We start from the raw sequence: 20,820 nt of genomic DNA, 5'->3' as shown, positions 1-20,820 counted from the left end.
TCTCTCTGCCCGGGCCACGTAGCACCTGTTTGTTCTGCCTGTTCACCCTGTTCACTTTATGTCTCACGTATGGGATCAGTTCTCATCCCCTGAATATATAACACAGTGTCTGGGCAGGCAGCCCCATTAGGGCATGTGGGAACCTTGAGTGGGATGAAGCCCTTGCTTTGCACGGTAGTCTGGTTCACAAAGTGGGTAATGGCATGCAGATAACTGTGAGAGCTAATGACATTAGAAAGCATTCGTACAGCCATGCACCTGGTTTGCAGGTGACTCATGCAGCTGAGGGAATTGGGGACAACAGGGCTATGGCACTGAAGGCAGTGTCTGCTGCAGGACTGAACCTGAGCAGTGGTGGGCACGTGGATTTCATGACTCACAGTCTTGGTGAGCTAATAGCATTGTTGGCCTGTTTTTATGATGAAGGACATGTTCTTCCTCAAATAGAGCAAAAGAGGTGACCCAGACTCCACCCCAAGAACATTTTGTCATAGTCATAGTTTCTGCTTCTTATTAGTTGTTTTGGGAGACCATAGGCCCCTCTCTCTGACTTGTATCCTAGCAGTACAAATACCCTGAAATGAATGCTCAAAATGTGAGGCCCTTAACGCATGTCCTGACCACAGAAACCAAGCTGGTTCTGCTGAACTTACCATCATACTCCTCAGTGCTTTGCCTTCACCTTGAGCCTCTCTTGAAAAGCCCATGGTCTCCGGCAACCCTGCCTGTGACTCTGCAGAGGCCTGGCTAATTCAGAGTTACTGCCTCCCCCATCTGTTTTGCCACTGGAGGGAGGGATGAGACTTGTAAAAAAAAAGTGCCCAGGTGACAGTTCAGATGACAGAGCTGCAGTTGCTGCTGATAAATTGGGCTCTCCAGTATGGCTCCTCATGTTAGCTCTCTGCACACCTGTGCACACGCTAACCTGCGATGGCTCCGAATTTAGAATTTCTCAAGAAAGAGCCCAAGTGATCTGCAGGCATCTGCTTCCTGGAGCAGCAGAAGCTCCGATTTTACATTTTTGCCATTCGAGTGTTATCCATTTCCTTGTGGCGACTGTTTTATTATACACCATTATCCAGAGCAAATGCCTTGTGATTTCCTGTAAATTCTCATGTAATCATATTCTTCCCCACAAACATGAGATCATAGCTGATAATTTCTTCTCTTACCATGGGTATTGTAGTTTCAATGTGTACAAGTCTGAAGTTGAAACTTAATAAGAACAGAATTTTTGCTTTTGTAATTTAGAATATACTTATTTCCTGTTTTGCAAGATTAAATTGTTCTGAAGGAAGGGGAAGAAAATAAAAAGAGATACTTTTTTCACTGAATAATAGCTCAGTACTCTGGTTTACGGTTCAGTGCTCCTGGAAAAATCATAGAATGATAGAAATTGCTGGAATTCTGGAATTTTTAAATGAGTTTGTTTTAAACTAAGTCATTCTATTTTTAGATCTGTTAATTGAATGAAGTGAAATTATTCTGAGCATATTAATTAGGCAGTTGGATAAGTTGCATATTTCTGCCTACCTGCTTTTTCCATGTCCATAACATCCTCCGAGGCACCAACAGAGCAAACAGGAGAATTTATCAGGAGATCTGATAGCCTTGGTGATTTGTCACTTGGCCTAGATAAGAAGAGCATGACTAAATATTCCTACGTAATGAATCAGGGTTTTGTTATGGGTTCAACTTGACCTTCAGTGCGTTTTAGGGAATCATTTAGAATCAGAATGCTAGAGCAAAACCGGATAATACAAGAAGAGATTTGCCCAAGATTAAGTTAATTCATCTTTTTTATTTTTAATAAAGATATCTTTAACCCCTAATTAACAAACATAAAAACCAACCAGAACATCTGATTCCCCAAGCATTCTGTATAACTGAGGTTTTACTCTGCCTCAGAAAGCAAGAGACAAGGCACTCAAATGGAGGAAGAACGATCAGCTGTGAAAGCATGGCCCACAGACCTCGTAGTTCGGATCGTCAGGTAAACTTTATGCCCAGAAATCTGAGATCCACTTCAGAAGTGTCCAAACCATCTGGAGCTTGAGGCACTTCCGCCGTCTCTTGTCCAGCCTCTACCAGAATCCCTTACATTGCAGCAAATAAAAATCTCACTTCAAAAAAAACACACTTCAAAACTCAGTCATTTTCATGAGACGCTGGTTTCTTTGTCAGGACCGATGGATCATGCTTTACATGCATGCCTATTTCCTCATGATAAATGGGCCTGGTGAGCTCATCTTTTACCGTGCCTGCCTTTGGATAGCTTTATTCTTCAGTTTTGTCCTGTTAGTTAATGGTGAGTTCCAGAGCGGAGGCACTGGTGATTGCTGGGAGAACCTCCAGCTGCGTAGGTGGTTGGACCTGAGACGGGCAGTGTCCTGCTTATTTTATCTTTCAGCATGTCTTTGAAACCTTCCTTTTTAAAGTTTCTTTGCTCAACACCATATCATGTTGAGCCTTAAAGATCAATTTAAGAAATACTTCATCTTGTCTTGCTACTGTTTTAATCGTTGCACTATTCATGCCTTCATTAACTGATGTCTTAATTCTGCACCTAGGCCTGGAGGCAAGTTGGTGAAGAGAGAACATTTAAAAAGTCCCACAGGGGCAGCTAGGTGGCGCAGTGGATAGAGCATTGGCCCTGGAGTCAGGAGGACCTGAGTTCAAACGTGGCCTCAGACGCATAATACATCCTAGCTGTGTGACTCTGGGCAAGTCACTTAATCCCAATTGCCTCACTTAAAAAAAAAATTACCAAAAAAAAAAAAGTCCCACAGATAAATCTCTGCCAGGTTCTGTTTTTTTGTCTTCCCACTTCATGGCAGATCATGCATCAGATGACCCTAAAACTGCCAGGTTTGAGTGGGTTTTGTTCTTTTTACTGGCCCAGCGTTCATGCCTTTTAGTGTCTTCCCCCAAATTTAGAATCATGGAATATTCAAACTGGAAGAAATCTTCATGCTTATTTAGTCCAACACCCTCATTCGGAGAAGAAGAAACAAGCTTTTAGACATGAAGTCACTCAACCAATGTAATCTAGCAACTTAATATCAGAACTAGGGCTAGAACAGTAGTCATGCAACTCTCCCTCAAAAATTTCATGACTGCTTATTATTGCCCACCAAGTACCATTCATCAGACTCCTTGCCTGGCATTCAAGGCCCTGTACAATCAGGTACTAACAGACCGTTCCAGATTTTCACTCATTCTGTTCATCAGTAGTGTTGGGGTAGGCTGGTGCAATGGAAGGAGCTCTGGATTTGGAATCCTGTTTTTAGATCTCAATAATGCCATTTATGGCCTATATGATTTTGGGTTAGTCACATTACTTCTTTGAGACTTAGCTTCTTTGCTGCTAAAATGAGACTAGGTTAGATGTTTGCTGAGAGTTGTGCCACTTCTAAATCTGTGACCCCTGTGATCCTTGGACTTAGCCCTTCAATAAGACTGGATTGCTGTCTGTCCCCTGAACATGCTCTGGGCTTTCTTCCATTTCATTGCTCATGCCCTCCCTCACCCTCATTACCTTTGAATTTCAACTCAAACGCCATCTCCTCCTTCCTTAGACTTCATATTGCACTTTGTCTTGCATTCTGATTTACCAATGTAATATGTATTATCTACTAGTTTGGTTCTACTCAGTAAGCATCTGCTAAGCTCTCAGTGTGCCAAGTACTACGCTGGGTGCTGGGCACATACAAAGACAAAATGAAATGCTCTCAAGGAGCCTACATTCCAGCTCTCTATGTGTCTTATCACCCCACTAGACTAGACCATTTTTTCAGGACAAAAAATTTATCTATGTTGCATTTTCCTTGGCTCAGTACAACACCCTTCACATGGTATGTGCTTAGTTATTGTTGATTGAATTGAATTGAGCCCGTTTCCTGACTCCTAGTCCATTGTTTTTCCCACACTCAGCTTCACTAAACAACCAAGTGTTTCTTGATTTAAGAACATACTTCTGATGTTTGGATGACTAAATTCTATTTGTTATTCATTGAAAGAATGCTTTTAATATTCATATCTACCATAAAACATTATACAAATGTGTAGATTTGTTGATAGAAAAATTTAGAATTGCATAGAAGACTGCTTTAGTCCTACTTATCGTTTCTCATTTAGCATCAGTATTAACCTATAATTAACCTTTAGGAAGGGAACAAGCATTTATTAAGATACCTACTATGTGCCAGTCATTGCACTAAGCAGTGTACAAAGATCAGCTCATTCGATCCTTACAATAATACTTATAATAACCAACATTTATATAATGATTATTATGCTTTACAATTATTATCTCATTTGAGTCTTGAAACAGAGAGGTAGGATCCCCATTTTACAGTTGAGCAAACTGAGGCAGAATGGTTAAGTGATTTGCCCAGGGCCACACAGCTAGTGAGACTAGATTTGAACTCAGGTCTTCCTGATTAAAGGCCCAGTGCTCTATGCACTGTGCCGTTTAGCTGCCTAGGTGTCTTCAGTCTTCTGGAGAACTTTGAAAGCAAATTAAAGTTGTGACAGATAAGATTTTTCTCATACTTTACCCTGACCATTTTGAATTATATTTAGTTTGATTAACACCTTTATCAAACATCTCTTTCCTTTCAGAAATTCATAGACATTGTATAAATACAGACACCGACTTATTTCTCTTTCCTTGCTACTTCATGCCCAGAGACAGACGTACCCAGCAGATGTCAGGAAGTGAATTCTTTCTTAGAATTAAGGAGTCTTCTTGTGGAATGCTGGAAAGTGTTGTTATTTTCCACAGAGAATTAAAACTAGTCCTGGTCCTTCTGGTCATGGAGATAACTGAATCCAAGTTGGGAAGAATTCTATTTAGGCCAGTGGCCAGACCAGATTTTGTGTCTAGGGTAAACTATGGATAATTGGTTAAATCCGCGAGGTGCCTCTTACCTTTCACATGACAAAGTTCTATTTTCAGAATTTATTTATGTATTTTTTACCTTGGATTAAATTGGGTCAGGCTGAAGCCCCGCCATACAGATCTCATCTTGGTAGTGCAATTGTAGGATAATTCTAACTGGCTCAGTTCATGATACTTCTTTACGTGACCAGAAAAAAATTCAGGGCACACTAAGTAGACCTTCAGTTACAGAACCTCGGTGAAATTGGGGTTTAAGGGATGGACTAGCAAGCCTGATCAGACAGCCATTTCCAGTCATAAACTGGTGTGGTGTCTTGTCTGTGAGCCCGAGTTTGGGCATCAGATTCCTGTCTAGAAACAGTTACTCAGTGATCATAATGTGTGATCATAATCAGGTCACAGCTTTTCAGGATCTCACCTTTGTCACCTGGGGAATGGGAGGGCTGGAGTCACCACTATTCTGTTATATGAAAGAGCAGAATAACTGCATTGGATGCTGAGGTGTCAGTATTGAGACTCTAGATTAGGTGCTACAACAACACTTTATTAGGTGTGCACCAGGGTTACAGAGGGCTCTATGCTATATATAGGCCCCCACTCCAGGAGCTTATAGTCTAATGCTCTAGAGAGTTTGCTAGACCCCACCTGGACTGACTCACCCTGCAGCAGGGATGACACTTTTTAGTTTCTGAAAGGAGACTCTTCTTTCCACCAGTGAGAGACAGGAACTGCTGCCTCTCTCATGGAGTAGTGATCTAACTGTAAGGAGAATCAGCTCCATCTCAGTCATTGGACATAAAAGAAATAACTCAAACTTAGCCAGTTATCATTACTGAATAAACATGTCCCTGCTCAAACCTGAAAAGAAGCTGCCTTCAGCATTGGCATTTATCTTGTGGGAATGGTTTCTGCATCCTCAGCCTGTTCAGTGACCATCTTTGCTTCACTGTGGCTGAAGCAGAGTCACTTTTGCATAAAATTGGACAGTCTTTTCAATATTGGTGCTGTTCATACACTTGGGCATGTGGGCATGTACATGTGTGTGCATGCGCAGGCACACACAGAGATGCTGTCATCTTTGTGTCTGAGATAATACTAAAATGTGCAGGAGCCATATTCTCTCCCACTCCCAGTCTCTCCTGCGCAGTGCTGAGGAGCTGGATGTTGGTGACTTACATTGGGTGTGTGGTATGAAGTGTGGAGAGCCAGGGATGATAGCCTTTCTTGTCTGTCACTCCTTCTTCTGGGGAGGCTGAGGATCCCTTGAGCTCAGGAGTTCTGAGCTGCAGTAGGAACCGTATCTGATTGATTGTATGGACTAAGCCTGGCCCTGATAATAGTGAGTCCCCAGGAACAGGGGGGCCACCAGGCTGCCTAAGAAGGGCTGAACCAGTTCATGCTGGAAGAGGAACAGGTCAGGACTCTCAAGCTGACCAGCTTTGGGATCAGGTAGCTGCTGCACTTCCAGACTTCGAGGAATAGAGTCCTGCTCCCCACCCCTACCCCACCCCCGCCCTCGCAAAAAAAAAAGTATGAGGACTCTCAGGTTCTGTCACTAGCTAAACACATGTTCATCATGGGCAGTTGTTGTACTTTCAGTTTTAAAAGAGTGACTATTTCAGGATCTCAACAGTTTGATTTCCATTTTCTTCAGCCTAGCCATACCAGGGAGACTACAGCAGTGCAATTTGAGAAACTAGGAAGATGTGCTCCCTAGAGAGCTCTGAGATAAATAGTGAATGTTAGCTCTAAGACCTCAGTTGACTGTGGGTGTTGGGAGCAAGACCTGGTGGGAAGGGGGACAAGGTGTAGAATATGTGGCAACCGTGAGCCAAAAGAGAGGGTGGCCGTGTGCCCAAAACCCCTCTGAGCCTGGAACAGAAGTTTGAGGGTCTCAGCATTCCATTTCTGACCCTACTTGAAGACCATCATTGTGGAAACAAGCTATTCTATCATATCTGTTGTTTTTTACCTTTTTTTTCTTTTTTGATGAGGTAATCAGGGTTAAATGACTTGCTCAGGGTCACACAGCTAGTAAGTGTCAAGTATCCGAAGCTGGATTTGAATTTATGTCCTTCTGACTCCAAAGCCAGAGCTCTATCTACTGTGCCACCTAGTGGCCCCATGGAATATTTTGATACTGTAGTTCAGTATAATTGTCTTCCTTTGTAAAGATGGTCAATGTGGGCAGTTCTGATGGGCTCTGGTTGCTTTTTCATATAATTTTTGCATCAGAGAAAGGCTAGATATGATTCTAAGATCGATCTAGTGACTTTTTGATTATTCCAGCTAGTCAGTAACAAGGGATCTTGTCAAGATATTTGGGGGCACCGATGTAATGGGGGATGAAGTCAAAGGAAAGCCCATGGTTGATGGAATGCACACTGACCCATTAAGAAGTTAAAGTGGTCTGTCAAGAGGCTTCAGAGTGTAATGGAGTCAACACGTCAAGGAACAAGCCTCCAGCTTGGTTAGTTTATCTGAGAGAGCACTGGAATGCTATGCATTTGCTGTTAACATTGTGGAATTCAGAGTTGTTTATTTTGTTTTGTTTTGACTTGCTTAATTTAATATTTTCTTTATTTGAAAAACAGTCGTTAGGTATGTGGCCACCCTGTTGCTTTTTCATTGCTGACAAAATTCTGTTTATTCATTATCAAAAGATCTGACTTAGACACCAATTTTCACCTGCCTTGTTTCTCTCTTTTTCTTTGAAGCCGTGTGTTTAAGACTGACATGGAGTTGGAGGTTTTGCGCTATACCAACAAAGTCTCCAGTGATGCCCATAAGGAGGTGAGGATATTGTTACTACCTGGAGTTGCTTGCCTGGGTTCAGAGAATGTGCTGGGCTCTCTTGTTTAATGGTCAGACCTTAAAGGAGCCTGGATGCACACAAAGGCCATGTCTGACCCACTCTGGAGAAAAGAACTTGCACTGTGGTGTGTGTTATGTAGGAGATGTAATGGCGATTTTACCTTTTCAGTTGTCCCTTAAGTATTATTCCCTTATTGAGAAGTAAGAGCTCTGAAGGCTGAGAGATAAAATAGACCAGCAATTCTCAAACTTTTTGGTTTCAGGACTCCTTTACACTATTAGTAATTTTTAAGGACTCCAAAGATCTTTTGTTTATGTGGATTATATCTATCAGCATTCACCATATTAGAAACTAAACCTGATACATTTAAAAATATTTATTAATTCATTTAAAGATAATAAAGCCATTGCATGTTAAATTATATATTATATTTTATGAAAAATAACTATTTTCAAAATAAAAATTAATAAGAAGAGTGGCATTGTTTTACATATTTTTGCAAATCTCTTTAATGTTTGGCTTAACAGAAGATAGCTAGATGTTCATACCTGCTTCTGCATTCTGATGTTGTGATACAATATTTTGGTTAAAGTACAGTATATGAAGAAAATCCGGCCTCACACAGATATGAAGGTGGCAAAGGGAGGATTTTTAAAATAGTCAAATAATGTCATAGTATTATTATAAAATAGTTTTGATCTAGTGGTTCCCCTGAAAGGGTCTCAGGGAACCCCAGGAGTCCATGAACCCCACTTTGTACACCACTGGAGTAGATATAAAGAGCAAGGAGGCTTAACGCTAGGTTGTGGGTGACATTGGTAATTTTATTTACACATCTGAAAATGAGCAAAATGGCTCGCACACCCTGTAGGACTGGTAGTGCCCTATCACAGAATCATTTGCAAAAAAGATGTGTGCTTCAGATGAGCAGAGTACTTAGAGGAGGGGGTCTCTTTTGGCATTCTCTGTTTAATTATTAAAGCTCTCTCTTAATGATGATCTCAGAATATAGCTTGTAATCATTCATTTTTTAATTAAATTTTATTTTCATCAAGATCTGCCATCTCTTCCTCTTACCTCCCACCACTTCCCTTTGAGAAAGCAAGAAAAACAAAACCGTTGTTACAAATGCATATAGTCAAGCAAAACAAATTCCCACATTGACTGTATCCAAAAAAAAAAGTCTTAACTGGATTCTGAGTCCATCAGCTTTCTAGCTGGAGGTGGATAGTATGTTTTATCATTAGTCTTCTGGAGTTGTGATTGGACATTGTGTTGATCAGAATTCCTAAGTCTTTCAAAGTGGTTTGTCTTTACAGTATTGTTATTGTATAAATTGTTCTGTTCACTTCACTCTGCATCAGTTCATGCAAGTCTTTCCAGGTGTCTATGAAGCCATCCCTTCATCTTTTCTTACAGCACAATAATATTTCATCTCATTCATATACCATAACTTGTTCAGCCATTTCCCAGTTGATGGGTACTCACTAAGTTTCCCAGTTCTTTGCCATCACAAAAAAAAAGAGCTGCTATGAATATTTTTGTATATCTGAATCCTTTTCATGTTTCTTTGATCTCTTTGGAGTATAGACCTAATAGTGATATTGTTGGGTCAAAGAGTATGAATGGTATAATAAATAAGATATGCGCTACATATACACACATATTCATATGTCCATCTATGTGTGTGTGTGTGTGTGTGTGTGTGTGTGTGTGTGTGTGTGTATCATCTGTAGCATAGTTACAAATTGCTTTCCAGCAAGGTTGGACTACTTCATAGCTCCACCAGTATAATGCATCTGCAGACCTGTTTTCCCATAGACCTTCCAACATTTGTCATTTTCCTTTTTTCCTCAGTTTTGTCAAATTTGAGGGGTAAGAGGTAGAACCCCAAAGTTCTTTTAATGTGCGTTTTTCTAATTACTGGTGATATAAAGCATTTGGGGGGAGGAGGCATTGGGGTTAAGTGACTTGCCCAGGGTCACACAGCTAGTAAATATCTGAGGCCAGATTTGAACTGAGGTCCTTCTAACTCCAGGGCCAGTGCTCTATCCACTCTGCTACCTAGCTGCCCCTTTAGAGTATTTTTTTTTAATGTGGCTACTAATAGCTTAGATTTCTTCCTCTGAAAACTGACTATTAAATTCTTTGACCGTGTATCATTGAGGATGGCTTCTAATTTTATAAATTTCAATCAGTTCCTTATCTATCTTAGAAATGAAATCTTTGTGAGGGAAACTTGCTGCAACAATTTTTTTTCCTGTTTGACATGTTCTATTCTAATTTTAGCTTCCTTGGTTTTGTTTGTACAAACACTTTTTAATTTTATGTAATCAAAATTGTTCATTTTACCTGTGATCCTGTCTGTCTCTTGTTTGGTCATAAACTCTTCCCCAATTCATTGATCTGACATGTGATTTCTTTCTTGCTCATCTTGTATTAATTTGTTTATGATGTTATCCTTTATGTCATGTACCCATTTGGAATTTATCTTGGGAGTATGAGGTGAATTGCTTCTCGGCCTTTTGGCTAAGATCAGGTGTGGAGTATGAGGTGGAATTGTTGGTCTAGACCAGGGGTGGGGAACCTGCGGCCTCCAGGCCCCATGTGGCCTTCTAGGTCCTTGGCTGCGGCCTTTTGACTGAGTTCAAGTTTTACAGAACAAATCCTTTCATTAAGGGGATTGGTTCTGTGAAGTTTGGATTCAGCCACAGGGCCTCACTTGAAGACCAGTTGACCTAGCTGTTTTCATTGAATAGTGAGTTCTTGACACAGTAGTATGGATCTTTGGGTTTATTGAACACTAGGCTACTTCACCTATTCTTTACTTCTGTTCAGTTTGTGTCTAATCTGTTCCACTGATTAATCTCTCTATTTGTTAACTAGTACCAAATTGTTTTGATGATTACTACTTTGTAATATAGTTTGAGATCTGATATTCCCAAGTCCCTTTCTTCCCATTTTTTTTATTAATCTCTTGAAATTCTTGACCTTTTGTTCCTCCAAATGAATTTTGTTATTACTTTATCTTACCCTATAAGGTAATCTTTGGTAGTTAGAGTAGTATGGTGCTGCCTAAGTAAATTAATTTGGATACTCTTGTCATTTTTATTATATTGGCTTGGCCTACCCATGTGCAGTGAATATTTCTTCAATTATTTTTATCTTTATTTGTGTAAAGAGTGTTTTGTAACTATGTTCATATACTTCTTATATATGTTTTGTCAAGTAGACTCCTAAGTCATTTTTACTTTCTGTGGGAATTTAAAATGGAATTTTTCTTTCTCTTCTTGCTAGATTTTGTTGGTAATGCACACAAATGTTTAGGATTTATATAGGTTTAATCCTTCATTTTCTTAGCAAGCAGCTTTTTGGGATCAGAGATTTAGAACTAGAATGGATGCTCCCCCCATACATGGGAAATGAAAGATAGATTAGGAATTATATTTCTTGGAAGGTTTCAGGAAAAGGAATTCTAGAGCTGGCAAGCAGCATAAAACTAAATTCTTCAGTATGAAAAGCAGCTTTGTGTTGGGAAGTAAATGAGGGGTTTTATACATGGTAATCTCTTACACTGATTAATTTTCTTTGTATTCCACAGAAGTTTAACAAAGCAAAACCTTTTAGTGATAGTTATCATAGCTTTTTTAGCATTAAGTATTCACTAAACATATCTTGATTAAATTTTTATGTTTGGAATTGACTTCAGTAAGATACTTCTTTAGTGTAACCCAGTACCTTTATATTTATGGTTTCAGTATAAGAATTCTCCATAGAAATTTAGCTGAACTATATGATTTAGGTAATATTTTTTAGAGTCCTCATTTACCATATATCTATACTTTATGCACATGGAGTTATTTTCATGAAAGAGGGTCTTCTGAAAATGTTGCAATATAAATAGTTTATAGAACAGCATTACTTCATGTTTATAATACAAATGTCTGGTTAATATCTGTTTTCCAGGTCATGAAGGCAGTAAAAGTGGGAATGAAGGAATATGAGTTGGAAAGGTAAGCCCATCTTGTTTCTCTAAGTAAAGATTGAAATGTAAAAAACTAGTAATTTATGTTTCCAGGGAAAGGGACAGATGAGGCCCAGCACTGACAGCACTGATTGAGTATGGATTATGAATACACTTCTAGATGGGGCTGAAAGATCAGTTTGTTTTTTTTTTTGCTGTAGCCAATTCGTTGGTTCTTGGCAGTGTATTTGATCATAATAATCTTTGATTACTTTTCAATATGGTTTAGTGCCCCATCATTCTGTACTTGGACTTTCTTTCTGTAATTTACAAGAAACTTTACAAAATGGCCATTATTGAGGTTTGAAAGACTCTAGGGAAAACAGTTTGCCAGTTTTATGTGTAAACATTGCCATCATCTTTGCTGTGCTCGGAGGGCTGTATCTGTAAGGGTGTAAGAGGCTCATAAAATGTTCTAAAGGGTTCAATTAGACTGCAGCTCCAATTAGGTGGGCCAGGAAGGTTGATTTGCATTCATCAGAGCTGCTGGACTTGAAGTCAGGAAAATGTGGGTTCAGATATCACCTCAGACCCTTACTTGTGTGATGCTCAATAAGTCACTTAACTTTTCTGTGCCTGTGTATCCTCACTGGTAAACTGAAGTAGCTGGATTCTGTGGCTTCTGAGGTCCCTTCCAAACCACTAAATCTGTGACCCTTTAGTCTTATGACCTTTGCTGGGGGCTTTGGCCTTATCACCATAGCCCCTCAGGCCATCATCAGCTTGACTTTACCCAGTTCTCTGACTACATTTCTAAAACAGGTGACAAAAGACCAGACAGAAGTTAAGTCTATGCTGACTGATCAAGTGTTGGCCTTCAACTGAAAATGTGAATTAAATAAGTGGAGGTGACCTGAGCCCATCCATCTACCCCCCCCATCTCACCTCCTGTCAGTGACCTCACACAGACTATTTCTGACATCAAGGCCAGCTCATTTCTTGATGCCATACAAGTACAGACTGAGCCTAACCTTACCACTGTCCTTAGTCCATCATCAAATCCTAACTAAGCAGGAGAAGTAGAAAAAAGAGGCAGATCGTATTGAATTTCTCATTTTCCTTCATCCCAGTCTGGCTTCTTTTGGACCCTGGGCACACACATGGATATGTATTCTTGTCCTTTGTGATTCACTCCAATCAGTAATGTAGTATGCAAGGGCTTGTCTTTATATCTGATTCATGTGTAGTTCATGGGGATACCAGCTGAGAGCAGTGCTCGGGGGGTACATTCCTGATACCACTTTTTAAAAAGTAAAAGTGTCTTGGAGACAGTTCGTTATGCTGAAAGCTTAAAAGAAATTGGCACCTAGGGCTGATTACTGGAAGGAAACTTGGTTTGAGAAGAAAGGCTCAGCTGGATCTGTGTTCCTGTCTCCTTATTTCTTCTGTGCACCAACTCCTTTGGTAGTCATTACATTCCATTGGGGATGAGGAAAGATAAGGGTCTGTGACCTATAGTGTGTTTCAAGGACAGAGAAGAAAGAATACAGTGGATGAATTGGGGATGAGAATGAAAAGTGAAGGTGAATATGAAAGAATCAGGCAGAGAAATAAAAAAAGTCTTTGATAGAAGCAATATAGTTTGAAGAAATGGAGGTGAAATTAAACTTTAAGCTGTAACTACAGATGAAACCTTGAAGAGAGAACCAGTAGATTTGTTCATAGCACTGCATTGTGCCATATGGACTGTATTGTGAAGGATGTTTGGCTGTGAAGGAGTTAAAAGGGCCATGTCAGAGATGGGATGCTTTTGGGGAGCACTTAGTAAATGACCAAACCATGTTACATCTCAGATCTTACCTGTTGGAGGGATTGAACTGGGGTAGGGAGTAATAATCAAACCTCTTGTAGCATCTGCCATAGCAATGTGATCTTTGTCGATAGGCAATGCAATATCCGTAGTCTGATGTTCCAATTAATCTCTGAGCTTCCCCAGGCTTTTGTGATGTGAAATATCAAAAATACATTTTCACCTCAAAATGGAGCCTTTCAGAGCCCTATCTTGAATGGATCCCAGTTGGCCAGCACCCTTCTTTTGGGAGGCTTTATTTAAACGGGGTGAATGGAATTGTTGGTAGACTGGAGGAAGAAGTGTCATCTCAGAATTGAACCTTTCAGATCCCTGTAAGAGACGGTTGTAGAGCCTCCATTAGATTAATGAAAAGCACAAAATAGAAATGAATTGAAAGCATTTTTTTAAAAGTTACATGTCCTACCCTAAAGGAACCTAGCCCCATTAGCTTGGTCCAAAGTGATGCCAAAACTGTGGTTTGCAGTAAAATATCAAAGTAACTGAAAAAATTGGAGCAGGAATAAATTGACTGCCCCACAGCCACAGATCCCTGGAGTGGCAGTGTGATCTCCAACTTGGGTGTGCTTCATGTGGCCTTTCTGGCTATGAGGGAAATAAAAGTTCTTAAATCTGAATTCCAAGGGAGGGAGCCCCATGTTCTACTTCAGAAATGCCTATGCTTCCTGCCCATAGTGTTTCCCAGAACAGTACCCAGTGGTCAATCCCTACAGATCTGGTAATGCATTTCTTTTGTTGTTATTGTTGTTGTTGTTTCATTTTAATTAATTTATTTTGAATTATCAACAATCACTTCCATAAGCTTTTTTTTTTTTTAAGGCAGTTGGGGTTAACTGACTTGCCCAGGGTCACACAGCCAGTAAGTGTCAAGTGTTTGGTCTGAGGCCGGATTTGAAATCAAGTCCTCCTGACTTCAGAGCCAGTGCTCTATCCACTATACCACCTAGCTGCCCCTCCATAAGCTTTTAAGTTTAAAATTTTTCTCCCCCTCGCTCTCCACCTCCCTCCCCAAGACAGCACGCAATCTGATATAGGCCATATATATACACATTCCTATTAAACATATTTTCACATTAATGATGTTGTAAGTAAAAATTAGAACTAATAGGAGGACCCACCAGAAGGAGGAAACAAAACACAACAGAAGAAAAACAATAGCAAATAGTATGCTTCAGTCTGCATCCAAACTCCATAGTTCTTTCTCTGGATGTGGATAGCATTTTCCATCATGAGACCTTTGGAGATGTCTTAGATCCTTATATTGCTGAGAAGGGTTAGTCTATCTATCTATATCTATGTCTGTATCTATATCTATATTTTTTTTAGGCAATTGGGGTTAAGTGACTTGCCCTGCTAGTAAGTGTCAGGTGTTTGATCTGAGACTGGATTTGAACTTAAGTCCTCGTGACTTCAGGGCCGGTGCTGTATCCACTGCGCCACCTAGCTGCCCCCTAGGTCTATTAATATTAATCATTGTACAGTGTGGCTGTTACTGTGTACAATGTTCTCCTGGTTCTGCTCACTTCACTCAGCATCAGACCATATAAGTCTTTCCAGGTTTTTCTGAAGTCATCATTTCTTATAGCACAATAGTATTTCATTACATTCATATACCACAACTTGTTCAGCCATTCCCTAATTGATGGGCATCCTCTCAATTTCCAATTCTTTACCACCACAAAAAGAGCTGCTATAAATACTTTTGTACATGTGGGTCCTTTTCCCATTTGTATGATCTCTCTGGGATATAGCCCTGGAAGTACTATTGCTGGGTCAAAGGGTATGCACATTTTTATAGCCCTTTGGGCATAGTTCCAAATTGCTCTCCAGAATGGTTGGCTTATTTCACAACTCCTCCAACAATGCATTAGTGTTCCAATTTTCCCACATCTTCTCCAAACATTTATCATTTTCCTGTTTTGTCATGTTGGCCAATCTGATAGGTGTGATGTGGTACCTCAGAGTTGTTTTGATTTGCATTTCTCTAATCAATAGTATGTAGAGCATTTTTTCATATGACTATATATGGCTTTAATTTCTTCATCTGAGAATTGTCTGTTCATATCCTTTGACCATTTCTCAATTGGGGAATGACTTGTATTCTTGTAAATTTGACTTAATTTTCTATATATTTTAGAAATGAGGCCTTTATCAGAGAGACTGGTTGTAAAAATTCTTTCCCAGTTTTCTACCTTCCTTCTAATTTTGGTTGCATTGGCTTTCTTTGTGCAAAAACTTTTCAATTTAATGTAATCAGAGTTCTCCATTTTGCATTTCGTAATGTTGTCTATCTTCTGTTTGGTCATGAATTCTTCTGTTCTCCATAAATCTGATAGAGAAACTATTCCTCGCTCTCTCAGTTTGCTTGCAGTGTCAGCCTTTATATCTAAATCATGAAACCATTTTGACTTTATTTTGGTATATGGTGTGAGATTTTGGTCTAAGCCTAGTTTCTGCCATACGCTTTTCCAGTTTCCCCAGCAGTTTTTGTCAAAGAATGAGTTATTATCCCAGAAGCTGGGGTCTTTGGGTTTATCAAATAATAGATTCCTATAGTCATTGACTACTGTGTCTTGCATGTGGTAGTGCATTTCTAGGGCAGGACTTTTATCTCTCTACAAGCCATTGCTTTTTGAAGGCCAACCTCCTCCTCCTCATTTCCCAGAAGAGTTGGTGATGTCCAAAAAATACCCTCTGTTGGTCAATGCCTTCCCCTTTCCCAGTGGGGGCAGAGAGGAGTTTAGTTTTTGTTTTTGTTTTTGGTGGGTGGGGGAAGCAATCAGCGTTAAGTGACTTGCCCAGGGTCACACAGCTGTCTGGGCTGGATTTGAACTCAAATCCTCCTGACTTCAGGGCTGGTGCACTATCCACTGTGCCTAGCTGCTCCACACAGAGAAATTTTTTCTAGGAATCTGAGGGAATGAAGTCTAAGGGGATGATAATTCATACATAGCCCTTTGACGTAATGGTGTAGTTTCCACAACAACCTATGGTGTAAGTTTCAACTTCATTTTACAGTTGGAGGGACTGAGGCTCAGAAAATTAATTTGTTTATAGTTATATGGAGTAATGGAGACTCAGAAGGTTGGAGTAATTTACTCATAGTCAACTGAGATCACTGCCAGTGTGTCGATGTCCGTTGGTTAATCCTGCACACTGAATAGTAGTAATTATTTGTACTGAAGCCTGGGAGAACTTAAGCGAGAAGACTGTCCCAGAATGCATTTTTTTTAAAGGGACAACAAACTTGTAAGGAAGAAACTCAAAAAGACTAAGAAATTGTATGTTTGTAGAGAGAATTGGAAGACCAAACTATGGCCAGTGGCCATGGCCAGATTAGCTGGGTTTAAATTTAAAAAGAAACATCAGAAGGGACAAATAGGAATAACCCCTCAGATAATTATAGAGCTTTGTGTTTTTCAGCACACTTGTAAACTTTGTTTTTCGTTTGATCTTCACAGCAGCCCTGTGAGGAACAGAGGAAGGAAGGAGGCAGGACAAGAGAAGGGAGGGCAGCCATTTAGAACAAGTAGACAGGTGAAGAATAGAATGCAGCCTGGACTGTTGCACCAAGAAAATAAATGTGGTGGATTCCCAGGGGTTCCATGGGAGATCTGGGCCTCAGAGCCAAGGCTGTGCCCAGAAGCAGAAAGCCTCCCTATCCTTTTCCTGTCTTAGTGGGGAAGGGTCTCTGGGATTTCCAGTGATGGTAGGAAGGGAGTAAGGTTTTCCAGAGATTCGCAAATGCACTTGGACCCCTTGACAAGGGCCTTGGGATAATTAGGTTAGAACAGGAATGCACATAACTGGGATATACTGAGTTTACTCTTTGAGAATGGGGACTTTTTTTTGATATGGGGACTTAATGTAAACCGTCTCACAAAGAGGGCCTGAAGAATCTCCTGCACAGATTTTTAGAGCAGGATGGGTGGAAATCTTCTGAGTGTCTTTGGGATGGGTTTCCTACTGGAAGTCTGGAGTAGGTGACTTTATATCCTTTTTTGCTGAAGGAAGTTTTTTTTTTTCAGTTTGATGTAAAATTTCTGACAGATTCACATAAGAAAACTCATTGCCCTTTTGTTATTTCATTTTATTACATGTGTAACCTTAATTTCCCTGAGCCATAGTTTCTTCATCTGTAAATGAAGCAGTTGGACTACATCATTACCATCATCATCATGATAATAATAACATTTATATAGCACTTACTGTGTGCCCGGAACTATGCTAAGCCCTTTACAAATTTTATCTCATTTGATCCTCACAAAAACCTATTAATTATCCCCATTTAACGGCTGAGGAAACTGAGGTAAACAGAGGTTAAATGGCTTGCCCAAGGTCACACAGCTAAGTGTCTGGCCAGATTTGAACTCAAAGACGAATCCTCCTTGACTTTGGGCCTGGTGCTCTGTGCACTAGGGCGCCATCTAGCTGCCCATGATGACATGGCCTCTCAGGTCCCTTCTGGCTTTAGCTTTTATAATTCCAGTGATCCTGTAGATGCCATACTGGAGTGATTCCCAGTCCTTTCAAATGTGAGGTAAAGAAGAACTCATGCTTTGAAAGCATTTAAATCTCTATCTGTGTGACTTCCCCTGCGACTTAGCCTTGTCCTTTGAGGGCTGTTTGGGATTTTACTTCAGCAGTCTGGAATTCTCTCTGGGAAAGCAAACTTTTGGGTTAGTTTGCATGCATCTCAGCCATTTTGAATGACCTTCCATTTGTCTGAAACTGTCATAGAAATGCCAAAGGATTCCACCTTCTCTTCCCCACCACCTGCTCTGCTCTGTGGCCAGTTTGTGTGTTCAGTGAAGGGACTAATTCAGGAAAATGAAACATGGAGCTGCTGCCAATGAGTCTTAAGTCTGAGCTCTCAGGAATATGATGTAGGGGTCATGCTCTGTCAGAATCTCTTCCGCTTCCCCTCTCCCAGCTTTGCAGCCATTGGTGGATGAAATGGCTACAAAGAGCAGTGAGGCATTCAGCAATGATGGACTTGTGAGGGAAGTTGAACATTTTTTAGCTTGGTGCTAGCGAGAGGGTCCCCCTTGGAAATTTTACTTGTGCCATATTGGGGAGTTCTTGGCTAGTTTTCAGAAGGGCATCTTGGTGACAGAATGGATAGGACAGTGGACCTGGAGTCAGGAAGACCTGAATTTGAATTCTGCCTCTGACACTAAGCTGTGTTACTCTGTCACTTACCTTCACCCAGCCTCAGTTTCCTCACACATAAAATAGAGATAATAATAGCACTTAGCCGACAAGGCTGTTGTGAGGATCAATTGATAATATACACAAGATGCTGGGCAAACCTTAAAGCTATTAATATAATAGCTGTATAATGTTAACCATTTATTATTGTTTTACCCTTGACATTGTCTCCAGGACACCAAAGTTTGTCATTGCATCTGTAGATTCAAGTCCTACTGTAAATAACCTTGAAAAATGCCTCCAAACTGTTGTGCCATTTGCTGCTTTGAGCTGCAAAATGTAAAGTATCGAACATTGCATTGTTTGGAAAATATACTGTTATTTTTGGTATTATTTTGTCAGGTGGAGACTTTCTACCGTCATGTGCAGTTTTGCCCTCTTCAAAATGTGGGTACTACCTGAAAAAAGTCAGGCCACGTTGCTGTCATACTGGCATTTTAATTCACCTAAGCAAAATAGACTGGCACATGGTTTATCTGGTTTGTGATCACACAATTATGGGAACAGACAAAGGTACAAATCCAGTGTGCCACAATTCAGGTAATCGTGACCTGAATTGAAGTGATACTTTCTGGGGTCACCAAACTGGGACATTGGGTGCCCGATAGAGACAGCAGCATTGCTTTGTGGTTTCCCAGGAGTTGGGCATTAAGGGGATTATTCATGGAGAAACAAAGGATTAGAAAGTGAGCTGCTGCCTTTGACAAGTAGGCTTTGGATCAGGCTGAAGGATTTTCATTAATTGGAAATAAGGTCAGTTAACAGTAACTATATTAATGAAGTTTATTTAGAATCTTCTTTCTCCATGCCTCTAGAAAGTTTCAAAGAAAATGAAAAATCATTTTCTACAATTAAGGTGTAGTGAATTATGTTAAACCAATAAGACATTAGCGTTTGGGTAAATTAGAAGATGATAACATTTAACTCCAGGTCCAATCAGCTGGTCCATTTTTACTACTTCATATTATTTAATTTTAATAACTTAACTGGCTTACAGCTGTCTGGTATAAAGCTGACAGCTGAGCCAATTACCTGCAAACACTAATTCGAAGCATGCTCAGTTGGCCATATAAGCATGTCTCCAGCTCACATTTGCCGCAAGGTTATTAATAACTTAGTGTTTTTTTGATAATCTTGTGCTTTAATTGAAATAGCTCTCTCATTCTCACTAAGCCTGTCAGTTTGGGCATTTGCACGCTCTTGAAATCATTGTGGCCTGAGGGTGGTGAGTGATCTATGTTTAAAAGGCTGTGGCTGATATGTATAAAATACTCCAGCTCTTGAGTCATCCATAATTCCTGGTTAGAGATTGGTTGCAGTACACCTTTCATTTCCTTTTGTGACTGTTCAAGACCTAGACCCTCCATGTGTTCTTTATACTGTAGGCAGGAGCAAGCCCCTAGTAATCATTGCTCACCTTCCCTCCTACCTTTGTTAATAAAGCACTTGCCAAGTTGTGCTTGCCTCTTGCTAATGGTCTCATTGCTTCTCCTTGAATAGCAGCAGAATGTTATTTGAAGGATCAATGTTGTAGCAGGTGTCTTATACCTAATTTATGCTGTTGCATTCAATTATCATATGAGGTAGAGGTGAGAAGTAGTGTTTTCCTACATTGGGGGTGATCTTAATGGAGTCACGTGGTTCTTACAGATAAGTCATGAGGTATATCCCACAAGGGAGAGCAGATTGCAAAGTCCTTTTCTCTCTTGAATGCATTACACATGACAAAGATGTGTAGGAGACCTTACAAAGTACAATTCGGGTGAATAGAAATGATAATTAGAAGGAAAGGTAATTTATAAGAAATCCTATGACCCTATTAACTCATGGTAATTAAAGCTGAAAGAATAGTGTAGCAAGGTTGCTACCCAGACGTGTTTTTCTGTCCTGACTTCTCCAAGATAGTAAAAGGCTTTGTCTCCCCTTGCTCCCCACCTTTTCAAAAAGTGCTTTTGAGGCTTTGGTTTTTGACCTCATCCTTTATTCTATGAAATGTTGTCCCCTGGTTCCAGAGGCAAGGCTTAGAAAATGAAGCGAGAGCTTTTTCCTATTTGTCA

At 40.1% G+C, this 20,820-nt stretch overlaps 1 protein-coding gene across 1 annotated transcript in view; it reads left to right on the top strand.

The window, feature by feature from the left end:
- The window catches only part of PEPD (peptidase D), a 257,325-nt gene that overhangs the window by 86,820 nt on the left and 149,685 nt on the right, over window positions 1-20,820 (top strand). The window contains exons 8-9 of the mRNA XM_020985026.2: window positions 7,621-7,696; window positions 11,685-11,731. Coding sequence (XP_020840685.1) covers window positions 7,621-7,696; window positions 11,685-11,731 — 123 coding nt within the window. The remainder of the gene's footprint in view (window positions 1-7,620; window positions 7,697-11,684; window positions 11,732-20,820) is intronic.

Source organism: Phascolarctos cinereus, unplaced genomic scaffold, assembly GCF_003287225.1.
Source record: "Phascolarctos cinereus isolate Bilbo 61053 unplaced genomic scaffold, phaCin_HiC Scaffold_2;HRSCAF=192, whole genome shotgun sequence".
NCBI classification, from domain to species: domain Eukaryota; kingdom Metazoa; phylum Chordata; class Mammalia; order Diprotodontia; family Phascolarctidae; genus Phascolarctos; species Phascolarctos cinereus.
The sequence above is the reverse complement of the archived record's forward strand: the minus strand, read 5'-3'. Positions and strand labels throughout refer to the sequence as shown.